General features: G+C 55.0%; 1 protein-coding gene across 1 annotated transcript in view; it reads right to left on the bottom strand.

Annotated features, from left to right (window-relative positions):
- Window positions 1-15,881, bottom strand: part of LOC122364197 (unconventional myosin ID-like) — a 30,527-nt gene extending 14,646 nt beyond the window's left edge. Inside the window, exons 1-2 of the mRNA XM_043334347.1 lie at window positions 15,674-15,881; window positions 1,208-1,314 (exon numbers count right to left, since the gene is read on the bottom strand). Of these exons, the coding sequence (XP_043190282.1) occupies window positions 1,208-1,314; window positions 15,674-15,762 (196 nt within the window). The 5' untranslated portion in view covers window positions 15,763-15,881. The remainder of the gene's footprint in view (window positions 1-1,207; window positions 1,315-15,673) is intronic.
- Between the last annotated feature and the right edge of the window lie 987 nt (window positions 15,882-16,868).

Genomic DNA, 16,868 nt, shown 5'->3' with positions numbered 1-16,868 from the left:
AGTCAGGGGCGCTATGCACGTCTCGTCAAATTGCGGGCACGCCCGCCGTTGTACCGAGAAGACTACTCGTCCGTGTCTGTTAGCTGCAGGCGAAAGGCGTGAGCGCGCTACACTGGAGGGCGTGAGCCGAGATGCCTGAGAGTCGATTGTCCGTGTCGGGTCCTTCAGAGTGACTTCGGTATGGCAGAGGGGAGGGTAGTCAAACGTGCACTGAATGAGACACGACACAACTTTGTAAGTGTTAAAGAAGCCTTGTGCGCGGAGGTCAGGGCTTCCTTTGTATGGCATTCTCGTCGCACCTGCACGTTCCGTTCTCTTCTTTGATATCCGACTAATAGGATGCCAACCGTGCATGATGCATCACTAGGCACACATATGCAAAAAATATCGATTGAATCAACTTGATTATGTCCGAAAAACAGAGCAACATAATCCAAAACATTCAGCAAAAACTATTCTCGATTCGTCCCCTCACCTTCACATTTCTCACTTTCTGAATAAAAGCTCGTAATGGTGAAAATTTGACCAAAGGGTGCGTGATTAGCATACAAAGGGTGCTGAACTCCGAAAGGCGCTCAAAAAACGGAATATTTATGCCTTGCAGACCATCACGCAGATCAAAGGGAGAGGGCGGGGCGGCATACGAGCTGTCCGTCAGTCCACGTCTATATTAAATGCGCGTTTATTTTGCAGCTGCGTACAGTTTCAGCCCAGCCGCCCCGGGGTGACGGTGGTAGCGCAGCGCAGGGGCGTGGCTCCGCGTCGAGCGAGCCGGTTGGCGTAGAAGTTACGGCTTATTAGCTAATAGCAAATCCTAAGAATAATGCGGCATTGAAGTGCAACATACATAAGCGTTAAGTGTTGAATATTCGAGTGGGTGTCAGATATAGGATGTTGGAGAGGCGCCCAGGGAATACAGGTGGCAGGGTAAAAAGGTGAACCGTGACCCATGGACCAAAATATATGGTACTATAAATAAATGGCAAAGCCTCAGATCCAGTCGGATGGGACCTCTGAAGAAGTCGGCAGTCGGAGCCGCAAAAGACCCGTAGTACGGCGTTTAGACAAATGGACACGTATGTACAACTGCGCTAACGTTATAGCGCCGGCTGACAGGAAAACAAGACGTAACTGACCGAGTGGAAGAGCATCCGCATGAGTCTCAATTTCCTATGAAAACAAACTATTCCCCTAGTCTCTTCCTCACCTTTGTATTGGTTGACGACATCCGGGCCGTAGATGTTGATGGTCCGGTACGGGTTTACCGACACACATACTTCTCCGATATATGTGTAAATCTTGCCTGCGTTGAATCTGGAACAAAACAAAAAAGATCGGTCAAAAGCCAGGACATTCACCAACCAGCAACACTGCTTACACTTTCTCACAGAGAAACGTTAATTGTGATGCATCACGCACGCCAAACTTAGGTATTTAAGCACCTAAAGATAAACAATGGCAAAAGTGAAAACAAATCGCAATAGTCTCCACCATCGCTCGCATTTGAATTCAATATGAGTTACCGGCACGGTTGTTCGATAGCATTTGGGGGCTTTTCGAGCTGAACGTCTTGCAGACTTCCCGGCGGCTGCATTGGCAGACGGCTCAGACCAAACCGCTTAGACTGCCAAACATGTTCCTCCAGATTGCTAAGAACCGGTTCTTTCACACGACGGGTCGTCTCCCCGCATTCTCCGACGTTCGATTAGCCTGTCCAAGATGTCAGCCCGGCGGGGACGGGGTAGAGGCGGGACGGGGGCTGGGCGGCGCCGCATTTCCATGTGGCGAATAATAATGCCCGCCTCCAGCCAGCGGCGGTGGGAGGCAGGCTGGCTGCGGCCGCGGCTGTGAGGTAGTGGCGGAGACGGCGACTCGGGGTGAAGTCCGTCAGAGGTCATAGGTGGAGGTCACAAGGCACTGGGCGCCGGCAGACGGCGCTCGGGTAGGGAGGAGCGCGAAAAGGGCTGACTCGGGAACTCGCAAACGGGACTGGACTTGCTGATCCGACGACGGTAAGGAGTGGGCTACGGTCATGTCGAGAGGACAGAGGTCGAGCTCAAAAACATGTCAGTAGCTATAAAACAGTGACCGGTTCGGCAACTTCAAGTCCGAAGTCGAATCCAGCCGTCCAACTCAGCGTTAACAACGCACGGTACCGCTGGTGTTACCGACAAAACCAGAACGAACCGAGGCTGAGCGTGCATAAAAACCGCAGGCCGATCTCACCGAATCGGTGCGAGTCACGGGCTCAATTTGTGGGCCGACACGTAATCGGAGCACCGCTGTGCTGGACTCACTGACTGAGCACCGGCCCGAACTATACGCCGTTTCACGAACGGTATCAAAGCCACGAAAAGAAATTGTACTGGTATACGAGGCGAGGAACTCGCCCGGTACATGACCGTTACAGTGAACGCAAACCAGTCATGATTCATGTTGCAACGACGTCACTTATCAAATTTGTTTCGCCTATCTGGATGGTGATAAATGATAATCATGACCCAGACTCATGATCATTAGCAGCACGTTGCTCGAATCTAGTCACAATGTAATCTCATTTCTCTAAAAGCCAGTTCGCTCCCCGGGGCAGTTTGTTGAACAAAGCCATCAGCCGGTCGGATCCCTGGCCAGGTGGCCACTCCACGAGGCCATGTATCACGTGGCTGCGCCGCCCTTCGCCGTGTCTGCGCCGCCACACGCCGCACCGCGCCGGATAATTAGCCCACATCACCGACTGGGACACGGTTCGCCCGCCGCCGCCGGCCTGAAGGAGAAAGTCGAGCAGGGCCGATCAAACAAACGAAAAACCGAACGCACGCCGGCACCCCCAGCTGGGCGCGGTCGGTAGGTTACCGGGCAAGTTCGGTTGGGGAGACTCGCTGAGCGGGAGACCTCCCGGCTCGCGCCTGTTCGCGAGTTTGTGGCCACCCTCAGAGCAGCTGCACAGTCATGGTCGTCAGTCACCTGCCGTGTCGACAGCCGGGCGCCGGTAGTCCGGCCGACGGGGGTGGCGAAGGGCGGCAGCTGCCGACGGACCGCTGCGAGTGATCTGACCCTGTCGCCCTTTGGGAACAAACTGACCGCAACCGCTACCGAGTGTAAATGGCAGCACAGACGGGCTGCTGAAGCTTCCACACAACTCAACAAGTCGTCTGTTCTGTCTCACGTATTGACTGTGGCACAGGAAGCCATGATAAGACGGCAACGAGCTCATATAAGCTGACGGCGGAGCGCTGACGGCTGTCGTCATTGTCGAGCTGCACGACCGGGCGTCGGCGCGATTTGATGTCCCAAGACGCATCGCGTCGCGCAAGTCACGTGCGTGAAATACCAATTGACATTCTGCGCTGTGCACGTCTAAAGCAAGCTGTCGAAGGCATCTGAGCGTCTATGGCGAGCTTCCTAATACCTACGATAGCTGGGCTCTGCAGAAGACTTACAAGTTCGCCTCACGGCCAAATCCTCACCAACGCGAATCTATAGCACGCTGGTCGTGTGCGGGGATTTATACCTGCCCTGGCGTAAATCGTCCGCCTTCGACCTCCGTATACCTATATACGACCAATAGAAACTGTTACATCAAAAAGCAGTAGTAGGACACTCCGAGTTATTTTCGAATGCGTAATGCAGGTGACAGATGCATTCAAAAGGTGTTTATCTAAAGACCTTTAAATAAATATAATTCAATAAATTTGGCATCTCTGCTCGCATCGGAACAACTAAAGAACGATTAAGAAGACGATTTATCCGCCTTTCCGTTGCGGTATGACGATGTAAGTGAATTTGCCACGTCGCATTTTTCATAGGCATGTAGACTGTAGACGTCCAGTAGCCTAACGGATATCCATTAAGAAATTAATCAAGTAGCCTCACTGCCCATTCACCATTCGTCGCGTTACACCCAAACCATCAAGCAGTCCTCCATTGAGAGTTCAGTGCTCCCGTTCTGAGGCGATTGATCACGGTCGCTCGGCTGTAGTTTTAGGGCCAGGCCTTGGCTCGGCTGTAGGTCCCACAGCTGAGTCATGGAACCGGACGGCCTCGGCTCAACCTCTGACCCCGCCGGGACCGCCGCGTCCGGCCGGGCGGAACGGGCAGCGGCGGGCCGACCGGCAACAGGCTAAACCGGACCGGAGCGAGCTACCCATGGGAGGTCGCTGTGGGCGAAGGAGTCTCTCCTCTGCGCGCTTCAGCCTCCCCTAGCCATGTGTTACAGTTCGGGACAGATCCGAGCTCAGCAGCAGTCTGGGCTGTGATAGGGAACTGAGGGGTGAGCGTGTAGCATCCTCGCTCCATTAGCAATCATCACGCAGGTGTCGCCGAGGCCCCGCTGGGGCTTGTGGACCCGTCCTCCTCAACAGTTCGTGACACTGTAGTACACATCTGCACACTTGCACGCCTTCACGTCGGAGCCGAGCCCCCCACATGCTGACCGTTCTACTCGAACGCCCAAGAGTGACCGAACAACAATCAAGCTGAGGGCGTGGCGGGTCTTTTCCAGACTAGAATTTCCACTTCCACAGCAGTGGAAGCACGCCGGTCGTGCCTACTGCCTTCGATAGCACAGCGCGCACTTCGAACTCTGCGCCGAGGCACGCTCTCTCGAGCGTGCCTCGCATAAAAACGGGGCCGGTCCGATAACAAGACGGTTGAGGTGCGCCGAAGGTGCAGGTATCGCGGAAGTGCTTCCGCTCGCTGCGATCTTGCGACACGGGTTTCCTTTTCCCCGAACACACTACATAGCTCGTATTATGAAAAAACATGCCAAATCATTTTTACAAGTAATTTACAAATTTTACGCATTTGTAAAATTTGCACGCTCACCATTTTTGTTCTACAGCAAGGGAGCGTAAAATGTAATACGGTATAGTTATATATACAGTGGGCATCAATGCAGCAGTAAGTGCGCCTTCCCTCCAGTGAGTACGAGTCCTGTGTAAGCTTCGTCTCGCACCCCGTGCATGACCCTCCGTTAGCTGGTACCACTCGCCAGGGGCACAAAAACGGCGGCCGGCCGGCCAGCTGACCGCTCGCCGTGCCTTATAAGGTAACGAGGTGGTGGCGAACCGTCTGACCGGCACATTAGAGTGCAGAGGGGCGGACAGAGGCAGAGTCACGGGAGACATGCATTGCATCGGACAAAGGCGAGAGAAATGAGTGTCAGACAGCGACGGGAGAATGCCCATTGCAAGGGAGGGACAGAGACGGGGGCCGAAGAGAATTATCGGTCGGACTGAAATGTTAAGTGTAGTTCAGACTGTAAGAATCGTGGTTCAGACGTACCAGAGTCGCACTGAACAGCTCGCAGCGCATAATCTTTCCGCAAGTTTGACAGACCGTGCTAACGTACCGGGCATTATGTCGACAATGGGCGACTTTCCATGGTTGGGGTCACGGGGCAATAGACGCACTATCAAATCGAATATAGCACGTCATTCGTGGCGATTTAACTTTCCATGTGCATAATGGCCAAAACACCGCTAAGTTCAGCCATGCAGTGAGCCCTATCGACCGTTTCCGGGCCGGTGGTTTCCGCTGTTGCAAAGCCGGCAGTGGCTGATACAGCACCGGCGAGCGTGGGGGCGTTATCCCGCCCGATCCCGCTGCCCGCGCCCCTCATGTCTATAGCCAGAACCACCACTGCGGCCACGCTCACTCTCACTGGTTCGTTTGGTATGAGTCTGCAGCTGGGTAGAGAGAGGGGCAGTGGAGGGGGCGGTGAGACCATTCACTTTCAGTGCGATGATGCCGTCACTAACCGCCGTGTCGGTTAATCTCGCTCCAGTGGTGATGGTATGAAGTGTGACTAAACTCGTCAGCTGGAAGGGATCGGCCCTCACGGTCTCTGATCTATGTACAATGCAGAATATAGCAGCTTCCGCACTTTCGAGTGCAATTAGGGATAGCCTCATATGCAGGACGGAAAGGCACCGGTAGAAAGAGATGAAGTCAGTATCCGGTGACGTCACTGCCCGCGAGGTCAGCTGCTGCGCCTTTAGATGATGACGTCACGAGGACAACTCTACAGCCTACGGTTCAGTCCAACGACGATAAATTATGACCTCCAATGAAGCATCGTTTCCAGTCGGGGCGAGCAATATCGTGCCAACATCAGCCTGGAGTGGGTCCGAGCCAGGGACGTGGGGGGGGGGGGGGGAGCTGACGTCATGGTGCGTGCAAAGCTGGAGATCTGGGGGTGGGGCGACAGGCTCGGTTTCCGGCCGGCGCGGCGCCGCAGGCCCTGCTCGCCGGACAGTCAGTCCGCCCACACACAGTCAGTGCTGCACACTGCACAGGCAGGGCGGCATCTAGCTCTGTCCAGCCTGACGACTCCAGTCTGACAACTCTCATTCTGAATACGATAGCCATCCTCTGTAAAATGTCGCCGAGCTCTGTAACTATGTGCCCCAGTCAACGGCAGACCTGATCAGTCCATTCGTCCGTCCAGTCCTGGTCAAGTGGTCAGTCTAGGTCAGCCCGTCCAACTCGCCAGTAAACCCGGCCCGTCTAGTCCGTCCAGTCCATCCGCCCGACCCGCCAGGTCCGTCCAGCCAGCGTGGCTCCGTGTATGGCATGCCACTGGTGACGTTACAGACCGACCGGAAGCACCGGTAAAGGGGTGCGCCGCCTCGACTTCGGTGTCGCTGACGGCGGCAGGGAACACCGGCCGGCAGCGACAGCAGAGAGACGGCAGACAGGTGGAAATCAGTAGACTTTGACAGCAGACAGCATTGTTGACGGCACATCGGTCACTATGGAATGGATCGTTGGGACCAGCCCAGCCATGCAAGGCACTGGTGGAAAATGATGGCGAGCTGTCGATGACATTATACCGTCTTTCACCAATCTCCACGATGGCATAGTTCATGGACAGATATTTACCTAGCTGGACGGCAGCCGACCGGTTACCATTGCATGGTATAACGGTACCGATATGCAGCGCCTCGAGCGAAACGGCAATGCCTGATAATCTTGGCTATTCCGGTGAATCAGGTCATCATATTGTCTGTGTCCAGATCTTCCTGACCAAAACACATCGATGATAGGGCCTTGCATCGATGTGAGGTGAACGAAGAATTAGTTGCAAACTTTTTACTTTATCGCTTAAACTGTAGGAATGAAGCATATAGGCTTCATGTTGGTATACCAACATCCAAATTGCTAGTAAATCTGGATAAACCAGTGACATGAAAATGCAGCCCACGACGGAAATGACACGCCATCATACTCTCTCTTTGAGTCACTTCAGACCTCAGCTCCTGCCTCAGCCACTTCCGGCCTACGTCCCGAGCCGTTTCCGACCTACAGCTCCGGCCCGGGCCACTTCATATATACGAATTAATAAGTCAATTAATAAGTCACACCTCTGTCCTCGAGATATATGACTGCGTGAAGGCAGGAATGTCCTAGAATGCTTAGCATGCAGTTTGGAGTGCTCTATGTGACAGCCAGCCTCCACTGGAGCCGTCTGGGTCAGAGCTGGAGAGAGGCCGCTTCGCCGACCATCTGCTGCGCTCTCAGGTCACGAGCGGACCGGGAGCACCTCCTGACTAGACCGGACCACGGGCGTCCCGGACCGGACCGTATAGGCAACAGAAGAAAGGAACAGCCGATAACGTCCCTATAGACCGGAGATGGAGCATCTCAGAACCGGCCAGAAAGCGTCCCCCGGGAATGGACACACAGTGGCCTCGGACTGGACCGAGGACGACCAGAGTTTAACCGAGAACAGAATAACTGCAGAGCGGACAGAGAACGACTCCCAGAGGTTTCATTGTAACCCTTATCGCACGAATGTGCATTGTATGCATGTTGCAAATGCAATGTACCGCACAATGCACATTGTATATAGTGCAGAGTTCACACTCAGCTCGCCATTCCATGTCCAAAGCCGCCAGCTTATCATCTTGTCAGCGGAAACGGTCCGTCTTCTCCGAGCGGTCCGTTCCAAATCGTCCCAGCAGTTCACTATTCACGCGCGGTCGACAGGTGCGGACAAGGCAGCTGGCATTTCGAGTCGGACCCGCATCCCGGCCACTACTCCGACTGTGCTGGAAACGGGGCTACCAGGTCGACGGCATGGTAATGCTGTCCCGTCTGTCCCCAAATACGTCACATTTCCGTGAAATCGCCGACAAATGCGCCATTTGTGTACGGATTCAGGTAAACGAGCGGGCGCTTAAAGACAATAACAATTTTCCTTGAATACGGACGTTATGTCCCCGTGATTCATTGTGGTCATTGTCGGAGTATTTGAGGTAGCATGACGGTGAACGAGCGATATATAAACGCCGTTGAATATGTAGAAACGTACGCGTGTGTCACACTTTATCGGAGTCGAGCTCTGTAGGCCGTGAAGATAGCACAGGTGCGGGGACGAGAAACACGCACACGTGACTTATGCAGGCGCGAGGCCGCAGATCCACATGCGACGACCATGGTGACACACTGATGACGCTGGTGACACACCAGTGACACACTGGTGAGCGGCGACACGCTACTGACACACTGGTGACACCCGATGACACACAGTGTGCCCCCAGCCACGTACGGCGGCTGGGTGACACCATCAGTGCACGCTCGGGCCGGAGGGGGATTGGGTCGGGGTCGGGGTCGGGGTCGGGGACGGGACGGGGTCGGGGTCAGGGTGAGGAGCACGGGGAGGGGATGTGGGCGGTAGGGAAGGTCACACCAGCTGACCTGAATACGTCAATCACCACAGCGACACCGGTGCTGACGTGCAAGGATAAGGCTGCAGGCGGGGGACAGGGGAAGTGGGGTGGGTCGGTGGAGGGGGTCTGTCCCGCAGCAGCAAGAGAAGGACACCTCAGCTATCTGTCACCATACGTCACATCGCGTCACGTGCGTCACGGACGTCACGGCGTATCGTGCACCGTGAATGGATAATGTCACGTCCTGTTGCGCTGTGCCGCTCCGTATAGAAAACGTGCGCCGCTCGCGGGAGCTTGTGTATATTTCTACGACAGAGGCAAAACAACTTCAGTCTGAGGATCAACATGCAGCATGACAGTATTGCCAGCTCTATGATGTGGAACAGGCGAGGGTGCCCAGCCCACCACCACCACGCTACACTGGCCGCCACCGCACCTGTCACCAGCATTCATTGACAGCCACCGTCCGTCACCTCCCGTCACCGCCGGGCGAATGTAGCAGGGAGAAAGTCTACCGTGCTCGGTCGGGTGTCGACTGTCGGTGGTTTCATGGTTTCTGTCGAAGTCGGCGTTGCACAATGTCACACAAGCCAAGCGGTGCGGGGTACCCCAATCGGTGGATATATGATCGGGACACTGCCAGCCGCAGCAGCGGGATAAAATGGATTATATTGTAGGTCCTTCGATTTTGTTCTTCCGTAAAGTAAATAAAGTAGCGGATCATAGGCGGCGGAACGGGGAGGGCACCGTGGCACCGTAACCCCCTTTGATTTTGGCATTTAACATTATTCCTATGGGCGTTGCATGGAAAGAATTGGACCAAAAGTCGGCAGTGCCCGCCCCCCCCCCCCACCCCTTATTGAAGGTGTTCCGCCGCTACTGTAGCGGATGTCTTCAGGGCATACATTCCGTCTAGCATCGACAAAAGATGGTAGTGCTACTGACTTACTGAGCCATGCATGAGATAGAAGGGCCATGGGGCTCGCTCAATCCTCCTTTGACAACACACCTATCACCCGTATCAATCGACGGCGCATCAGACTGCGGACGTGCACGTTCCGTAGCCAGAGTTTGTGACCTGCTGTCCGGGCACATTTTGGACCGCTCCATTCTCGGCTGCCGCGGAGTGGCGTGGCACACTAAACGACACGGGTCGGAGCAGCAGCTGACAGGCCGACCGAGGCCGAGTCGCCAGTCACTGAGCCGTCATCAGGCCGTCATCGGGCCGTTAGGTTACTACTGGTCTTAGCCAAGCTAAAGAGAGATAGACGGGGATCTGACGGGACGGAGAGGTGAGCCGTGAGTGAGGAACAAGAAGACGCAGGCGATCAGTGAAATTATCGTGACCGTCCCGCTGCAGGGGAGAGAGAGACGGCATCACGTCATGTCCCAACGTCTCTGCAGCCGTGGCCCGGCGTCTTTGCAGCCGTGACCCGGCGTCTCTGCAGCTATATCCCCCCTCCCCGTGTCTGGGGGTCGCCCGGTGACTCAGCACCAACTGCCGAGGGCGGCGCTGACTCACAGCTGCCCCTCGCCCGGTGCTGGGCGCAGCCACCGGCGTCACCGCCGCCGTCAGCGCTGCGCTGGGAGCTGGCCGGTGGGCTGCGGCTGCGGCTGCGACTCAGCGTGCTCGCCATGGCGTGACGTCAGCTGAGTTCCGGTTGACGTCATCGACAGGAGACGAGTGCGACCCAGCTGAGCCAGCTGCCCCTCCCCCCCCCCCCCCAGCTGCCTCTCTCCGGCCCTGTTATACGGCCTTGCTCCGGCCATGTCTACCGCAGCTTCCTTTAGCTACCGTCTTCCCGCCGGCCGACTAGATAAGACCGTAGCGAGCGTCAGACCAGACCCAGACCACCGATGACCCCAAACCGAATAAAGTAACTGCAAATATACGTGCGTTGAAAATCATATCTAAACTGACACCGTCGAGAAAAATCTGCTGGAACTGACCATTTGGACGTAGGTCGACACTTCGTCACTATTGTACTACAAAGAACGTAAAAAATAAAAAGAGGGCCGCTGCTAAGTGGTTTCGCAACCACATCGCCGTATCACCTATGCGCGCGAGCAACATAAATTGTGCACGCGCTGAGGCGTCCGAGCCGGTCCAACCGGCAGGTCCGCCACCAGAGAATATCTCTGAGCTTGGTATGCACTCTCCGATGCGGTGGGCATCTCTCCCAGTGCAGCACACACCAAGCGCCCGCGGGCCGCGGTCGCCAGTGGCCGCAAAAACACGTGGTCCGGCGCGCGGCGGCTCCGACTGGCCAGCGGGTGGTCACGTGAGCGTCCAGTGGCCGGCGCGGAGACCGGAGACGGTGGGATAGGCGGTGGGATAGACGGCGGAGACAGCGGTGTCGGCTCGGTCGTTAGTTCTGCAACATCGCCCCCTGTGCGCTCGGTAGACGCACTGAGGCGGTACACTGCAGTGATGGTCGCCAGAGACTGGCTGAATTAACGTCAGAGGAGCTCGGGTCGGGGCCTCGGTGATCAAGAGTCGGTCCGCCCCGGCCTGTAATCTCATCAGATCTCCGCGATGGGCCAACCTAAATCATATAGGCTCTCTGTGTTCGCTATAAGTGGTGTAAGGAAATACATGAATAAAAAGTAAAGCCGTCGCCCAGAAATAATCAACTGGAGCTTTGCAGGGCCAAGGACAACACATTGTTATTTGAAGGTCATCCCACAATGCCGCCCAGAGTTTTGCTCCGTTATGTTAAATTATGATTACATGCCGCTGTTGCAGCCCGTTAAATGATTTGTTCAACAGAGACCTCATATGCAAGACATTGTCCAGATGTCTGGCCAAGGCGAGAAATATGGCACGGGAAGCCGCCGATTTAGTGCAGCACAGGGTTGTTTATTAGTCTGGCATCTGCTCGGCCGAGCGACGTAACCGTTCTGGTTGTGTCATCTGAGCTCGACCCGACTGCAACCTACGGCCTGTTGGTCATAATGTGGCTTCAATATAAATAAGCGGGGTGAATTAGACCACTATAGCAGAACAGCAACTGGAACGCAATACACATGTGACTCGATGCGCGAAATGCGAAATGATAGTAAATCGTCTAACATAAAGAAATGCATTTTTTCCTCTCTCGAATTTCTGTGGTCACGCCGAGCAAGGTAAGCGGTCTGTAACGGTCGCTTATCGGTAAAAGAAGCTGAGATATTGTCAGAAAAGTAGGTACCACCTTGCTATCAAGACGGTCACAGCTCGTCTCTCACAGCACCCTGCTAGTTATTTTCAAAAGAGCGTTTGTGAGCAGTCATCATTTTTCTGCCGGGCTAGACCACAACATCGCGCATATCCTGACATCACCAGGCCCTGCAGCATTATGCAGTCTGCCTCAGCGGATATATCGCGAGACCTGGGTCATACCGCCCACATACCCACCACCCACGCTCTACAAAGTATAGCGTGTCAGTCCGATCGACTTGTGGCGCGTTGGGCGGATGGGACGGTGATAAACCCGCCCTCCAATACAGATTAGGCATTGGGGGCAGGAAATACACGACAGATGCAGCAGCGCCAAACTCGGGACGGTCGCTGCTGTCTGCGACCGCTAAGGGACGTGATCCAGCTTAAGTTCTTCACCAGACTCCAGACGACTCTTTAATCAGACTTCAGATGCAGACTGCTGTGACATGGAAGGGACCAGACACCGACACAGGCTATATGCGACCAATTTGCAAAAATGCTGGCATGAATTAGACTGTTACAATGGTACGTTCGGGTTCCACAACGAATAATAATAATAAAACGACGTTTAATCGCGTTAGAGATGTTCCTCAAAAATAACTGAATATTTAATGACGCGTCACGTCACCGTTTCTAACCAATAAATCTCCGACGGGCGTTGTCCTCCACTGAGAGTAGCAGGCATCGAGAGTAGGACACTGAACGTGACGGGCCGACCCCCTGTTGGATGACAGCGGCCCCCAAACCTGGAAGGACACTACCCGCCCCTCTGCCGCCCGCCCTGTGACGCACTCCGCCCAACGGCCGTCCAAAGCACTGGCTCCAGGGTCGTCCGCTCAGAGGGGGAGGGGCCGACTCCGAGGCTGCCATCAATCAGCCTTCCGAGTCACCCTGTCCAACCGTCAGCCGGACATATTCGGTGGAACTCCGCCTGGGATCCCTGAGATCATCCCGGCAGTCCTTTCCAGGAGTCACCGCGCCGGCTCCCCAAACGGCCGAGTTCATTGTCCAGCCGCCAGCGTCTGATCCGTCCGGCTCCAGTATGCACGGAATGTCCGAGCGCCAAACGAGACTAACCAGTTGGAGGCGGTGTCTGCACGGCTCTCCGCGGCAGGAGGGACGTACGGCACGGTGCACGGCCAGAGGCACGGCCGGGCTGGAGGACTGGACTGTCTACATATACAGGCACGCTCGGTTCCGGTGGTAAAGTGCATAGTGTATAGCGCAGTGTGGATGCATATGTCGCACGGCGCTGAACGGTGGGGAAGGTCGGAAGCCAGACGCATTTTCCCATTAGCTGCCTGTTGGATGGCAACGGTATCCCCGTGGGCAGGGTTGTCAAGGGCCTGTTGGAGACCGGCATCCTTGGCCGTCGCGGGATCCAGAGGCAATAAGCTTGGTGCCACTTCTGTCAGGTCGGATTTTATCAGCTATGCCTGGCGAGACCAGAGCCACCATAGGCTCAGGCTGGGCCTGACGACTGAACGGTGAGATATTCCCGCGGAGACTAGCGGCCCGGCATCCAGCGGCTCCTCCCAAGGTCACTCACACAGCACTGACGAACCAGCCAGGCTGGCGGCGGTGCCGCGTTTGGTTCCATGTTTGATGGTTCCATCAGCCATGCCCACCGTCGGGTACTAAACGGCGGCGGCATGCAGCTGCGCATACGGGATATGCTGGAAACTGGGAAGCATGGAGAACCAAACATGGACCACGCCAAACGCGGGCTACTTTGTCGTTCGAAATGCATTGCATCGCTGTACCTGTAAACCATCGCCCGATGTCATTGAGTTCGATGCCATGTGATACGTAGGTACTGTTGGATCTGCTGGAGCACGCTGCTCTGTTGTGCGCCTTTCTATTGAGGCGGACAGACTACATGAGAAGTTTTGTTTCAGTAAGCTTACTGAAAAAAACTTCTCATTATAAATACAGCCCACCAAAACGGCAGTTATAAAACTTCAGTAGACAAAATGTAACAAACAATCCAGTTCAGGCGTGTTGTTATCAAGGTAAACAAGACGATATTAGCATTATTCCTGCTTTCCTCCACCACTGCCATGTCCTGTTTGGTTTGACAATGGGTGTGATTTGTGAAGGGGTAATTCTCGTGGACTCGAGCGGAGTTCCGATTTTATAAGCGTTAGGTATCGGCGGCTGTATGTACAGGTCTCGCGGGTTTTAGCGGTACGTTTTGCACCTAGAAAATTTAGTGTACTTCAAGCTATATCGTCGTCGTCTTAAGCTTTTAAGTGTTGAAGATGCAATCGACTTGTTGGGTAACAAGCCGGCCATGATCGTGTAAAATGGCTTCATCGTAGATCGATTAGTTTCTGAGATATTACCGGAAATGTAAAAGTGCAAAACCTACCGCTTAATCTCGCGAGACCTGTACACCGGACGCAGTACGAGAACGACCTGTGGGGTCCCGAGTGGCTCCGGTAGCTCACCCCACACCGTCCCGATCCCGTTTATTTATCCTCCCCGGTGACGTCTCTCACTAGAGGCGAGCGCAGGCTGGGTCGGGAGACGAGTGCGCGACCCCACCCCTCCCGCTGCGTCTGGGCAGGCAGCGGTGAGGGAGCGCAGTGGTGCAGGACGGAGGTGCGATACGGGCCGTAACAGACGACTACGTGCCAAGGACGCAGAGTGGGAATAGGTCGGCGTCCCGTGTGCAGCGGCAGCGCACAGCCTGCACAGTCGCGCCCCTCCCCTTCTAGACGGCGCACACAACTACCAAAACAACTCCGGGGTGCGGCTCTTGAGCAACGTCCTCACTTCCGAGTGGGTGGGGAGTTTCCACAGTGGCGGGAGGCGTAACTTTTCAGAGATGGTGCGAACTGTTTTGTCCTAAGGCCATCGTACATCGTACACACATTTAGCAATATCGGTGTCACATATTTGACCGACTGTGACTGCCTCCGAGCGAGTGCCACCGAGTGAGGCGGTGTCAAATGTCAGGATACAGTCACGGGTGCGAATATGACACCGAAGAGCGGAATGTGCCCACTGGGAAGCAAGGGTGTGATTTAACAGCATTGTACTCTGATCTATGGCCAATGGCCATCGAGTCATTTCTCATCAAAGTACCAAACACTCGTGACCGTAGGAAAGATGCTTGGTCCACGGTGCCAGGATCACGACACTACACTAGCACGTGCTCCACACGACGATGACAACGAACCGTCACTCGTCAGCCTGAGGTGGTTAAAATTCACTCCCCGACGCTCTCCTTCTCTCCGGCTGAATCAGCTTACGAAGTGTGAGCTCACGTAGCCCAGCTCAGGGAAACTACAAGCCTTCCCGTCCCACGGGGCTGCGCCGGCCCGGTAAAAACGGCGCTGTCAGCTGCCGGTCGGCCCCGGCCGGTCAGACGGGCAAACAGAGCTAGCTGCCGGGCTGCCCTTATCCATGAGCTCACGTGCAGTTTGCGCTCCGACCGTGATTGTGCCCATCCCAATCCCAGGCGGTTATCGCTCCGGGGCGACTCACACTGATAACGGACATGGCGACGGAGCGGGAGCCTATAATCGGAGCCATAATCGGAGAATGGTACGCACACTGGTGACCTGGGCCATTCCGCAGCGACTCATCGTACCCGGCAATCGTACCTTACGGGAAAACCGGCGACGAAGCCATGCAACGTATAGACACGGTCGGCGTATGGATCGCCATACGTCCATAGCGAAGAAAGCTCTTCCTTCGCCTGTAGGGGGGAGGGGCTGTTTGAAAGCGAGAGGCGCCATCGCTGACCCTGACCGAGCGCCAGTGCCGGCGCGGTCACCTGTTCGGCACTTACCGAACCTGCAGGTTCTCCATGAAGCTGTCGATGTTGATTTGATCCAGGAGGACAAAGTCCCCGATCCCGGCCTCATCGTGGTGCGCCATGGCTCCACGCTTAGCCAAACCTCACCGCGCACAAGCAAAGCACCAACACAGCCCCACTCGCCTCGCGCCCGGCCCGCGACTGCCGCGCCCACCGCGGCCGTTTGAAACTGAGCGAAGTCGCGGCCCGACTCGGCGCAGCGGCCGCCTGGTGAGAGTCCGGGGAAACGCGACCGGCGCCAGCTCACCTGACGAGTGAGACGCGCGGTAACACCCGCAAGCGCCACAAACAGGACGGGACTAAATCGGCATTTTTCTGGACTTTCAACAATGAATGACTATTCAGAGCCAGCAGTGCAGCCAAGGAACAAAAGCTGCTTCAGAGCCCAGGTTCAGTAATTGCCATCCATTTATGAAATCGGTGCACACAACAACCTGCAGTAGGAAACAACAACTGCGTGCGCATATACCTATATGCAACCTATACCTGCACGCATTTATCACTCTAATTAGGGTATCCGGTCTACGGCAACGGAAAATCCAGTGAGACAGGCGCAAGACTCCGAGCCTAAGCCTGTAGTACAAAAACTTATGAGAGGTAGGCGAATACTTTTTGCGGTTAGAGCTGCTTGCCTGCCTATAACGTTTCCACATTCATCTTGCTTTGCCCTCATGACTTCAGGTAACCCGCATTTTTCATCCTATGATTTCAGGAAATTATTCTAGGCGAACCTGTACCGTGAAATGAAATGGTATAAATCAACTTGCCAATGTGTAGTGAAAGTGCAGATCCTACACCGGACAATTGACCTTACCCAGGCGGCAGACGCCGTTATCTTCTTCGGTTTGAGCCTACAAGGTTCTGAATATCGCAAATCTACACGAACTTGGCGACACTATCAGCACCGTCTGTCGATTCAGTGTTTTTCGTTTATCGGCACCAATTCCTCCATATCGGTGTGGACGGAACGCGATAAACGAGCCAATGTTTGAACACCAGCTTCGTCTGGGTTTCTGAGAACGGTCACACGGGCCACGGGGCTGGACTGCCGCGTCCCGATATTATAGGCCAATAGAAGCAAGGATATTGTACCCATTATAACAAAAACTACCCTTACCGATTAATTCATGAACTACCTACTCTAGTTTATCTGCATAAAGCAAAGGTT

The sequence above is a fragment of the Amphibalanus amphitrite genome, unplaced genomic scaffold (assembly GCF_019059575.1).
Source record: "Amphibalanus amphitrite isolate SeventyFive unplaced genomic scaffold, NRLGWU_Aamphi_draft 000661F_arrow, whole genome shotgun sequence".
Lineage (NCBI taxonomy): Eukaryota > Metazoa > Arthropoda > Thecostraca > Balanomorpha > Balanidae > Amphibalanus > Amphibalanus amphitrite.
The sequence above is the reverse complement of the archived record's forward strand: the minus strand, read 5'-3'. Positions and strand labels throughout refer to the sequence as shown.